This window comes from Plecotus auritus (genome assembly GCF_963455305.1).
Source record: "Plecotus auritus genome assembly, chromosome: 4".
NCBI classification, from domain to species: Eukaryota; Metazoa; Chordata; class Mammalia; order Chiroptera; family Vespertilionidae; genus Plecotus; species Plecotus auritus.
This window is the reverse complement of record NC_137775.1, coordinates 126,885,079-126,897,537: the sequence shown is the minus strand read 5'-3', so window position 1 is coordinate 126,897,537 and position 12,459 is coordinate 126,885,079. Positions and strand designations below refer to the sequence as shown.

General features: G+C 40.7%; 1 protein-coding gene across 4 annotated transcripts in view; it reads right to left on the bottom strand.

The window, feature by feature from the left end:
- The window catches only part of NRF1 (nuclear respiratory factor 1), a 145,734-nt gene that overhangs the window by 19,068 nt on the left and 114,207 nt on the right, over positions 1-12,459 (bottom strand). For 3 of the 4 annotated variants that reach the window (XM_080666702.1, XM_080666704.1, XM_080666703.1), the window contains one exon: positions 7,570-7,694. In XM_080666702.1, coding sequence (XP_080522828.1) covers positions 7,570-7,694 — 125 coding nt within the window. The remainder of the gene's footprint in view (positions 1-7,569; positions 7,695-12,459) is intronic. The other variant, XM_080666705.1, reaches the window with a different exon arrangement.

Below are 12,459 nucleotides of genomic sequence, written 5' to 3'. Positions count from 1 at the left end.
TTGGCTGCGGATTATTGCAGTCCCGTGGTAGGCTTTTCATTGCTGTTTTGTTTTTAAAGCAAAGCCATGCTGACCATGACCTGAGGTGACGGAGAAGCAAGGCTCATGAAGCGTTTGTGCTGTCCTCTCCTGTGCAGAAGGGGCACAACTTGCCAGGAGGCGGCACTGTTTGTGCTACGGCCTTTGGTTCAGCGCTATCCAATAGAACTTTCTGCAATGATGGAAATGTTCTGTCTCCTTTACAGTGCCCACTGGTTAGCTACATGTGGCTATTTAAATTTAAATGTGAGAGCCCTAACTGGTTTGGCTCAGTGGATAGAGTGTTGGCCTGCGGACTGAAGGGTCCCAGGTTCAATTCCGGTCAAGGGCATGTACCTTGGTTGCGGGCACGTCCCCAGTAGGAGGTGTGCAGGAGGCAGCTGATCGATGTTTCTAACTCTCTATCCCTCTCCCTTCCTCTCTGTAAAAAATCAATAAAATATATTTAAAAATAATAATAAATTTAAGTGTAAGTTAAAATTAAAAAAAAAAAAAAATTCCGTACCTCAGGCCATGGTTACTGAGCACTTGAAATGTGGCTAATGTAACTGAATAACTGAATTTTAATTAACCTGCTTTTAAATGTAAATAACCACACATAATAAGTAGCTACCATATTGGACAGCACACCTTTAGATCTTGGGTTTTGGTGCCATTTATTTGCCCCTGTAAGATTTATCATGACACTGACTTCTAAAAACAGGGCTCATAAGCTCTGTCCCACTCACCTTACTGCGTGAAGGTGAAATAATGCTGAGAGAGCTTGCTTAGTGGTAGTAGTATTGGTAGTAGAAAAAGAAAGGAAAAGAATGGAAAAAGATGATAATGGAAAAATAATTATGTACAACACTTACAGTCAAAAATAGAGTGAAATTGAAGTTATTTCCTGGTATGACATCCACCAACATGTTTCCCAGAATGAAAACTATTCGTCTTAAGAGAATAGTTAGCTGACTTAAGTGGGGAAAACCCTGTCTGCAAAGAAAGCGTGTTTCCTGCCCTGGCCAGTGTGGCTCAGTTGGTTGGAGCATTGTCCCGTACACCAAAAGGTGGTGGGTTAGATTCCAGTCAGGGCACATGTCCAGGATGCAGATTTAATTCCCTGTCAGGGCAAGTGTGGGAGGCAGCTGATCAATGTTTCTCTCTCTCTTCAAAATAAATCAATAAAAATAAATGAAAGACGTGTGATTCCAAAGGGGAATCAGTTGCAGACACAGGATCTTCCTTTGCCTTTTCTTACGGACCAGGCAAGGCCCCAGCATGGATGACACCATCCTAGAGTCTTAGCTTCCCATAAGGCCTCCCTATCAGTGGAAAAGAGGGCACTTAACTTACAGAAAGTGGCCTAAAAACCCAGACTTGCCATAGCACTGCTCTTTGGGGACTTTTAGGAGGACCTGCAGCCTGAGACTCATTGTTCACACAAAATACTGATATTCAGGGGCCTGCCTGCTTCAAATCCTGGAGGCACTGAACTCATCGTTGTTGTGTTTTCTTTTTTTTTTTTTTATTAAAGGTACAAATAGCAACATAGTATCAAAGAATACATCTTTTAAAGCTATTATGCTTACTATGACTGAAAATGCACTTACAATAAATCTTTATTCAATACATTTATTTATTTAAACTTTAATTAAAATACTGAGGCACAAAGTGATTTAATGTACCTTTTTGGGGAGCATTATTGACTTATTTCCTAAATTAATTTAACATTTACATTTCCACTGGCCCTTCTGGAAACAAGTCCATATACTAATGTGTCCAGAGAATGAAGAACACAGAAAAAGAAAGAATGAGAGATGCATTTTACAGTATATCAAGATGAGGACTGGCATTTCATCTCTTGTTTTTAAAGAGGAGCTCGAAGAGGAAAACATGTAGTAAGTAATAATGGATAATGGTGGCCGGTGATAAGGGGAAAATGAAGTCACCTGTCATGATGGAAGTTAAAATACAATGCAGTTGTAAGATCTGTGGAGAGATTATGCCATTAGTAGTAACAATGGCTATACTAACTACTGGAAGGAAACAGCAGTCCTTGCCCAAGGAGTGTGATATAATCAAATCCAGTAGCCATTAAACAATGTCACCTTCTGCCCTAGCTGGTTTGGCTCAGTGGATAGAGCGTTGGACTGAGGGGTCCCGGGTTCGATTCTAGTCAAGGGCACATGCCCGGGTTGCGGGTTCGATCCCCAGTAGGGCGTGTGCAGGAGGCAGCCGATCAATGATTCTGTCATCATTGATGTTTCTATCTCTCTCTCCCTTTCCCTTCCGCTCTGAAATCAATAAAAATATATTAAAAAACAAACAAACAAAAAACAAAACCAATGTCACCTTCAATGAAGGTTGTTTCACTCAAGGTTACAGAAAGGGCTTCTGATCTATTCCCATTTTTACAGTATTCACCTCTGAGCACAAGTATTTGGATCTATCCTAAAGACAGGAAAGCAGGGTCTGCAACAGTGCTTTGTGCCCTGTACAACATAACTCATTTAGGAGAAAGATGGAGAAGAAATTTGTGCTGACAGCTGATAATAATGTCATGTTTACCTGTGTCTATGTGCCCAGCACTATGCTAAGCACTTTACAGGAATCATTTTGTTTAATGTTCACAATTACCTTATGATCATGGATCTATCATTGTCCTAATTTTACAGTTTTAAGGCTCAAAGAGGTTAATTTGCTTGCCCAAGATCACAAAGTTTGGTGGTGGGTGGTGCAGCTTTTAGAGTATCCAGCTAGGAGTTCACCACTACAAAACCAGTATTACATGAAATGTTAAAGGGAAGAGGAGGAGGAGGAGGAGGAGATAAATCAGGGTGATCACTTAGTATGTTATATAAAGTCTAATCACTGGGGTGTATACCTGAAATTAATATTGTATGTCAACTGTAATTAAAAAATAAAAATAATTAAAAGCTAAATAAAATAAACATCAACCACCAAAAAGGGAAAGATTTTGCCCTAGCTGGTTTGGCTCAGTGGATAGAGCATCTGCCTGTGGACTGAAGGGTCCCAGGTTTGATTCTGATCAAGGGCACGTACCTTGGTTGCAGGCTCAATCCTTGCCCTGGTTGGGGCAGGTGTTGGAGGCAACCAATCCATGTGTCTCTCTCACATCGATCTCTCTCTCTCTCTCTCTCTCTCTCTCTCTCTCTCTCTCTCTCTCTCTCTCTCTCTGTTTCTCCCCTCCCTTCCATTCTATGCAAAAATCAATGGAAAAATAGCCTCCAGCGAGGATTAACAAAAACAACAAAAAACAAAATATTTTTAAAATGAGTACAGACATGATCCTAACTAGATTAAAATTTTTTTATGAATGAGGGAGGAAAAGTCCATATTTTAAAGCTCAAAATGCTATTCTCTATAGTGGGATTATAGATGATTTTTATAATCAGGACCAAAAATAAAAAACAACCCCCCAAACAAACAAATGCTATGCCCCCCTTTTTTCTTGTGGCAGCTTTAGAAAGTGTCAGCCATTGGAAAAAAAATGCTGATACTTTCTTAGCAGCTCTGGTAACAGGCTGATGAGACAATAGTTGAAGCAGATGACTGCCATTAATTTTGTTGATTAACTAAGAACTTCAGTTATCTGTTTTGTCCCCTGCCACCACCTAGCTTTTAGGAATGAAAGATAGCTGCATGAATCTACCATAAGATCTCAGACAGAAGAGTACTTCTGAGGTGGCCAAGTGCAAGTATAACTCTTATTTTTCATAATTTTTGCTGAAATAGGCAGGAAGAGAAAAGAATAAGATCTGGTTCCCAGAGGATTACAAACAGTGGATAGCAAGGTTGGGTGGAAGGTGAGTATCACTCAAAGAGCCCTTCAGCCCTGTGTGAGCACACCGGTGTGGTCCTGGAGTCCATTGGCACAGGGGGGTTCTAGGCTACAGAGGAGTAGAGTGAGGGGAAACCAACGGGCAATTTAAAAATTGTATGACTTCTTATATTAAGATGTGTGAGGGAGGGAAAAGGAAGAAATAACTGTGTTAAAAAATAATAAAGGAAGGAACTCATCTAGAGGCCTTTCCTAGCCAAAGGTAATTCCATCTGCATCTCAACGAAAAGAAAGGCACCTGTGAAAATCTTTAAATTGAACCAACCATGAAACTCCATCCTGAGAGATAAAAGACTCATTTACTGCAACTAAAAAAGGGAAAACATAAATGAAATAAAGCAATGCCAGTGCCTGAGTAGTCCTTTAGAGTTGGGATGGGGTAGGGTCCAGAAAAAAAGCGGAAGTCTTCAGGATGTAAGGTCTCTGTCAGCTCTGTCCCAGGGACCTGAAATTTAAATTTCTGCTATGCATGGGTCATTATCTTACTTTGAAAACCACTGTCCTACAGGATACTACTTTCATATCTGCACACTGCCCCAGCCATCTCTCACTGGGTATTGCACTCCATCAAGTTCCACACATACTAGTAATGGTCCTCCATCCCCTCTAGTTCCATCCGAGAAGATGCTGAAAAATTTCTGTCTTGGGCCTGAACAATATCCAAATTGCTCTTAGAAGAGTCATCTGCTAGTAGGATTTTTACTTAAGCCCTACTCGGGAACCTGAGATGTATCGCTCCCCAGTGGTATCTGTTTCCAAACAGCACCTTGTTCTGGTGCTTCCTGTTAATAGACTCTCCCTGATAGTACCCTTGGTCTATTGGAGGATTCCTTAAGCTTGTCATCACAGAAGTGACAAATGATGGTAACAGGACACAATCTGAAAGAATAATGAAAAGAGAGCTTCTATAGTTCCAGTCCCAGAGTAAATGCTGCAGCACTATGGGTAAAAATGTTAGCAGATGGAGGAGCATCAGAATTATTTGGATCATATCCAATATGAGTCATTCTTTGGATACCCAAAGGAAAAATGAAATAAGCCATCTTCACTTAAAATTGCTGGGACGAGGCACAACTCCATGGTCTCGTTTGATATAAAAAAGATGCTTCGAGAAGGTAATAATTCCAACTGCCATGTGGGTTCAGCACATGTGGGCAGTCACAAACTGGGGATGGCCTGCTTTGGGGAACCACTGGCTTTTAGGATTAGACCAGAATTTTCTCTTATCACAAATGTAGCCAACAACATAAAATCAACACAACTGATTCACACAACCCAAAGCTACTCAAGAGGCAGCTTCCAGGAATCAATAGTAGTGGGCGTGGTTCAACTTCACTGCATGGCTCAACAGGTCCACTTGACTAGAGAGAGACTCAGGGGGTCCATCCAAAAGGTGAGGCTGGGGGGAGTTCAGAACTATAAAGCAGTCTGTTCTCCTCACCCACACAGGCCAAGAAGGGATTATTACATGAGAGGGGATAACAAAGTCTCCTACCAAACCCACACAGAGTAGTATTCTTAGCAGTTCCACAGGGCATAACAGCATCTGCACTTCAGAAGAATGTCACATAGCTAGACATCTTCCCTTTCGTTTAAGGTGCATTAGGAATCAGATGAAGAACAGAGAGAAGCAAGCATGATTCTGGTTAAAGCAGGAGGTTTGCCTTAATTCGATCTTTACTCCTTTTCATCCTAAACATACGTGGCTATGAGATGCCCTTTACCCTACAGCGTTCTCACTAAGATCTTCTCTGTCTCTATTTGGGTTAGTTCATGGAAGCCCCTACCCCTATAGAAAATGTGGGATGTAACTGTAGCATTTCGTATTTCTTTGTTTTTTAAGTAAATGATTCTTAGAAGCCACAATGGCTGTTTATATTTCCTATGTTATTCTTTTCTAAAAATATGTTTTCATTTATTTATTTACTTACTTACTTATTTATTTATTTATTTATTTATTTGTTAGTTCTCACCTGAAGATATTTTTTCTATTGACTTTTAGAGAGAGTGAGGCAGGGGGGAGGGAGGGAGGGACAGAAAGAGAGAGAGAGAGAAAAAGAAACATCGATGTGATAGAGACACATTGATGATAGAGATACACCAGTTGCCTCTGGCAGCCCAGGTACCCTGCCCTTGACTAAGAATTAAATCTGGATCCTTAAATGTGTGGGCCGAGCACTAACCACTGACAAATACTGGCCACGACTGTTTTTATTGGTTTTAGAGAGAGGGAGTGAGGGGGAGAGAGAGCTAGAGAGAGAGAGCTAGAGAGAGAGAGAGAGAGAGAGAGAGAGAGAGAAAGAGAGAAACATCGATGGCTGCCTCCTGCAAGCCCCCTACAGGGGGTGGGGCCTCACAATGAGCAATGCGGGAATCTAACCGTGACCTCTTGGTGCACGGAATAACAGAACAACGCTCAACCAACTGAGCCACATTGGCCAGAACTCCTATGTTATTCTTTTCTGGGGGACAGAAGTACTTTCTTCTTCCCACTTCCAAAGGAGGACACAGACTCATTCTTTCTTCAAAGACTTTTCCAACTAAAATCTTATTCAATTCTTAGAGATTACCCTAAAAAAAAAGTGCCAGGGACATTTTTCAGCCACTAAAGTCATTAAGGAACTTTCTGCCTGGGAATTGTAAATAAATATATCAGGTTTTCTCCCCATTTGGTCTTCCATAGCAGTATTACTGTCTTTGTGGAGTTGACTAAACCAATTAAAAAAAAAAAAAAAAAGGAACTTTCTATTAAACAAATGTAGGTTATTATCTATTATTATCTATCCTCTTTCCAGGACTTTAAACGACAAATCTCCAAAACCATAGAGCATCTTTTGAAAAAGCACCACAGGGTACTTAATCTGACCTGCTCAACCTAATTATATGTAAGTTAAAACAAAAGCTTAAAAGACAATCACATATTGTCTCACACAACAGGGCTGGTCCTCCGCTCAGACCCAGACTTGTGAGGCACTTCCCTGGGCAGTCCAAGTCTTGGTAACTGACTCCCAGTGCCTGCTGATGTAGATCCAAAGAGCTGGGCTGGAGTTGTAAATTTTTGCTGCCATATTTCTATGACCTTTGTCCCTTTCATTTATTCAGGGAATAATCAATATCCAGGAAGTCAAAGAGCTGGGAAAGAAGGGCAGGGTGGTAGGATGCTATTGGCTAAATGCAGTGGTCCTTGGTGAGGCCACATGAAGAGGAGGCAGAACCCACAGCACCACCCAGAAAGGCACCACCAGCATAGCCTACCACTGCCGCCCATGTGAGATGGTGGCACCTTTCTCCAGATAGAGCATGCCACCAACCACGATGTACCCGCCATGGAGAGTCTCTGCTATAGGAAAGGCCACTGATCTCTCCCATGGGACAGCAAGGACAGCAGATTTTAAAGTATCTCTCAGCAAATCCTGTCATAGCAAAACAGTCACTTTTCAAATAAGCAATTCAGTTAGGTAACCATTACCATGGCCCCCCCCAACCCTGCCCCAGGAAACCCCAAGTCTCCTACTAGTGAAAAGAATCAGGGGCTCCTAGACTTTTTTGAGGCATCAATTGCCTACCACTAAAGAAAAGCTCAAATCAAAGCTCAACCTCTTTCTGAAAGGTTTGTTGTCAGTCATGTCATGAAGGTTTAAGTGGAAACAAGGAAGAAATTCAATGAAATATTTATGCTCTCTTACCATTAGCATCTTGGACGCCAGTAAGTGCTCCAACGGCTGCTGCGGTTTCCCCAGACAGGACGATCTGTCCCCCCCCTTGCAAGGTGGCTTCGGCCAGTGTGGCGACAGCATGGGCGGCAGCTTCACTGCGGGTACAGGAACAGGAGAAGGGGGGTGCGAGTTGAATAAAGGTACAGCACTGCAGCTAGAGAAACCATCCTTCCCACCCTTCCTTGGACTCTCCACGACTCCGTGTTGTGAGCCTACCAGGAAACACACGATTCTACTACTACTGGATAGAGCCAGAGTAATTTTTAAATGATAATAAAGAGAGCCAGACAAATCTCAAGTCTTATCTATTTCTAAAGCTACTGTGAGTTTCTTTAAATCTAGGGAATGGGTGTTTGAGGACAAAGTCTCCTCTTTATCAATAGCGATTGAATGCTTGTGAGCCAAGTGGAGCTCTGATCCGTATTCACAATGGAAAAACCATTTTGGTTGTCAATCACAAGGTTTCCTTTTTTTCTTCTCTCTTTACAGTAACACAAGACAGATAATCACCTGAAACTGCCCTTTTGTAGCCAAGAATAAATGATAATCTGAGGAGTCAGCAACCTGGATTTGCTATTCAATTAATATTAAATAATAACAATTTGGCTTATATCCTTGATTTTAAATACAAAGTAATGGTTAACGACTATTCTGCAAAGTCCAATTCTTCCCTTTGCCTCATAGTACATGCAGGCAGTGCTAAATTAAGACTTAAAATTTTAAATGATCGCTATAAGCCCAAACTCCTTGACTCTAGAAACACAATGAAATAATAAACCTCCCTTCATTGCACAACAAACACTCTGTACAATAGACATTAACCATGTTTATAGTGAGCACTATTCTAGCAGTGTGTCCCATTTTCCTTTTCCTTGCTTTAATGCTTTTACTCTATGCATAAATATCCGCTTTTACTTATTCTATGATGCTACAAACTATATAATGTGTTATTATTTTATGTGTCATTAAGAAAGAAAAGAGAAATTCCTGACAATTGTAAAAGTAAGACTATAATCTACCAGTCATATTTCAGAGATGTTAAATGTGGGGGTTGGGGGATAAATTTTGCACCTCTCCTGGGAAAGTATCAGGCACCGCTTCGCAGGTTACTGAGGAAGTATGGAAAGTAGGCATATTAAGAGGAGGTGGTGTCATTTAGTTTAGCAGAGGTGGACAAAGTCCTGGGTTTGACACCAAATGAGACAGTTGACTCAGCTTTGTTCTGAGGCTACAGACTTTGCCGTAACTATAACAGTCACAGTTACAAGCTGGAGGTGGGGATGTGCGAGGGGCTGTGGACTGGTTAGGGTAAACATGATGACTGTGGGCAAAGCAACATGTATCATAATGTCACTTTTGCCTAAGAAAGTCAGCAGACAAGTAAAGCAACTGCCATAACACAGAAGACTTCTTGGTCACTATAAGGATTCTAGGAAGCAGTAAAAGAAACTGAATGAACAGAAAAGTCTCATTAAAAAAAAATTCTCCCCTTGTTACTTCTTTTAACTTTTATGTCTTTATGTTTAAAAGTTATTTTTTTCTACTAATAAAATACATGTAAGCCCTAGCTGGTTTGGTTCAGTGGATGGAGTTTCCACCCAAGGACTGAAGGGTCATGGGTTCAGTTCTGGTCAAGGGCATGTACATCGGTTGCAGGCTTGATCCTCGGCCCTGGGTGTGTGCAGGAGGGAACCAATTGATGTGTCTCTCACATCGATGTTTTTCTCTCTCTCTCCCCCTCCCTTCTACTCTCTAAAAATCAATGGAAAAATATCCTTGGGTGAGGATTAACAAAATAATAATAATAATAATAATAATAATAATAAAATACATGTAAAAAAACTTGTAAAAGTTTCATTAAGTATAAAAAATTTAAACTATACAGAGATAATAGTATTTGCTTCTCATCTTAAACACAGCTTTAAACAGATAATAATCAGAATCATACTGCATACAGTTTTATAGCCTGCTTTCACCTAACACTGTATTGACCCCATATAAATATTCTTTGACATTTATTCAAAATAATAAATTAAATTCCAAAGTGCTGACTTTTCCCTTTTAAAGTTACATAGCTGTGGCAACCTTTGATTTGGAGGCTTCTTCCTTTGACTTAGTTCAAGGTCATGATTATATATTTCAAATTTATTTCCTTCATAACAAATTTTGGGATATAATTGAGGTTGAGCAAAAAGCTGAACAGAATACAGAGTTTACATGCAGCCCATGTAACATGCAGCCCATGTAAAAGCTAAGATAATCCTTTATGCTGAAACACAGTTCTTAGTGAACTGATACTCCCCAGCCAGTCACTCCATAGTATCTGTAATACGAATTTAGAGCCAAAGGGGAGCCTTAATCTGGAATTACTACTAAGGCTATTCTTTACAAATCACATGGTAAATTTTAATTTCAAAGTGCTTCATAAGTATCAGAGGTAGTGAAACAGGGGTGGGCAAACTTTTTGACTCGAGGGCCACAATGGGTTCTTAAACTGAACCGGAGGGCCGGAACAAAAGCATGGATGGAGTGTTTGTGTGAACTAATATAAATTCAAAGTAAAGGAGCGGAGGGGAGAGCAAGAGAACCCTCCGCTCTTTCAGTTCCGCGGGCCGAATCCGGCCCGCGGGCCGTAGTTTGCCCACGGCTGGCCTAGATCCTTTTTTGTTAATATTTTTCTAAAAAACTTGTGTCAAATAATACTAACATCCTATTTTACAGTGTTAACACTCTGACCTGAGACTTCATGAAAAGCTAAAAATATGTTCTTTGAAAAAAGCAGCTGTGTGGAGAAGGAAGCTGCAGATGAGAACTGTTTATGTGGAAACAGGATTTTTGTTTATAGGTTACCTCGGCCACCGCTCATTCCGTTTTTAATCACAATTTACAACAATCTTATTTCTGTGACCATCAAAGGTGATGCCCTGGCACTCTTGTGCACCCTGGACACATGCTTTTAGTGTGGAGTTTCACAGGCAGCGATGGGGAGGGCAGCTACCCAAGTCCTCACAGAAAAGTTTACCTGTAGCCAATTACTCCTATTTTATTTTGTCTGAAGCTCAAAATATTTGAAGTCATTTTCTTTAATACCTTTCTAAAATGTTAAAGTAAGTGCGCTCTGCCTTTCGGGAGCATGCCCATCCGTTTCTTCCCTCTCAGGCATGCATCTTCACTTTTCTCTCCTACGGTAAACTTCAAGGTTCCCCACGAGACTTGCAACCAGGGAGTAGTGAGCAGTGGCAGCCCATCCCGGGCTAATCCTCTGAACTTGTCTCCAAGGCCCCCTTTCCTGACTTTTCAGCAGCCCCGATGTGGCTTATTTCTTTCACTGTGACTTTCTTTCTTTTTTTTTAAAAATATATTTTTATTAATTTCAGAGAGGAAGGGAGAGAAAGAGATAGAAACATCAAGGATGAGAGAGAATCATTGATTGGCTGCCTCCTGCACGCCCCCTACTGGGGATTGAGCCTGCAACCTGGGCATATCCCCTGACAGGGAATTGAACCATGACCTCCTGGTTCATAGGTCTATGCTCAACCACTGACCCACACTGGCTGGGCTTCACTGTGACTGTCACTTCCCATTGAGCCAACAGCAGCCCCACCTTGGCTCACTTCTTTTCTATAAGGTCTCTAGAGAGCCACAGCAGCCCCTCCTAATTTCTCTCTTGTAGCTTCCTCTATCCTAAGCCTTTCCTTTTTCACTGTCCCCAGCTTTAATAAATGTACTCTCAAAATAAATAAATAATAAATAAAATACGTCACAGTAGAAGCAAAGCTGGGACCAGCAACCACCTAAGCAATCTAGGTTGCAGGGAGGAAGGGTCCAATGGAGATGACAGGTCCACAGGTCAGTGAGGTTAGTTTTCTCATCCCATCAGGAGCCACAGGCAAAGCAGAATGGATGGATGTTTTACATGGGGCATCCAAGACAGGGGGTGACTCCAGTGGTCAGCAAATCCAGCTCAGAATCTATTCTAACCACTTCTACTAGATTTCATAAAAAGTGATCAAACGCTATTGCTGGAAAAAGATTACCTTAACTTAAAAGGTGAATAGGCATTAAAATGTCTCTAAGCTACCACTTCACAGTTTTTTGACAAAAGTCATTTCCTAACTTTTTATTTGCAAGTGTCTAACCTTATCTACAGGAAAAAGAAGCAGTTACACAGTCCCTGCCCTCCATTGTATTGACTATTTCCAGAGAGGATTTCTGATCTAGACTGTCCATCCCATTTTACTGGCAAATAAATAGCAGTCCATATAGGAAAGCCACATTTTATTTTAATAATATCTCTACTTTTAATTCAACAGTATTTTCTTTTAAAAAAAAAAGGCAAGAGTAATTTTTTCTTTGAAAATTTGATTCACTTCTTTTTTAAGCAGAGTTTCTTCACAGCAAAGGAACAGCAACTCTAAATTCCTTGAGAAGAGGAATCAACTTAAGCATTTGTTTCCTCATAGCACTGAGTCACAGCACTACACACAGTAGACAGTAAAAATTATCTTGGTGTCAACACACTGAATTTCCACTAAGGCAACTGTAGTTCAGCCTACAAGTATTTGTCATGTATGCAGACTGACTTGTTTAAGAGGGAATATAAATCTAGGACAGCTTAACCAACAAATTGAAACGAAAATTAATCACTACATTGCAACAACCAAATGATTCCACTTCCTTTCCTCTAGTTGTTCATGCTGAATAGCTCTACTTTTTTTTGGAGCTGTGATGCTCTGTTCTTCACTTTGATTCTCTCATCTCCTTCCTAAAAGTGTTGATTTATTATATATTTGGAAAATAATTAAAAGTAACTACTTTCCAGATATTTTCATGATCGTTTATCCATAGCCTCTTCGGCTT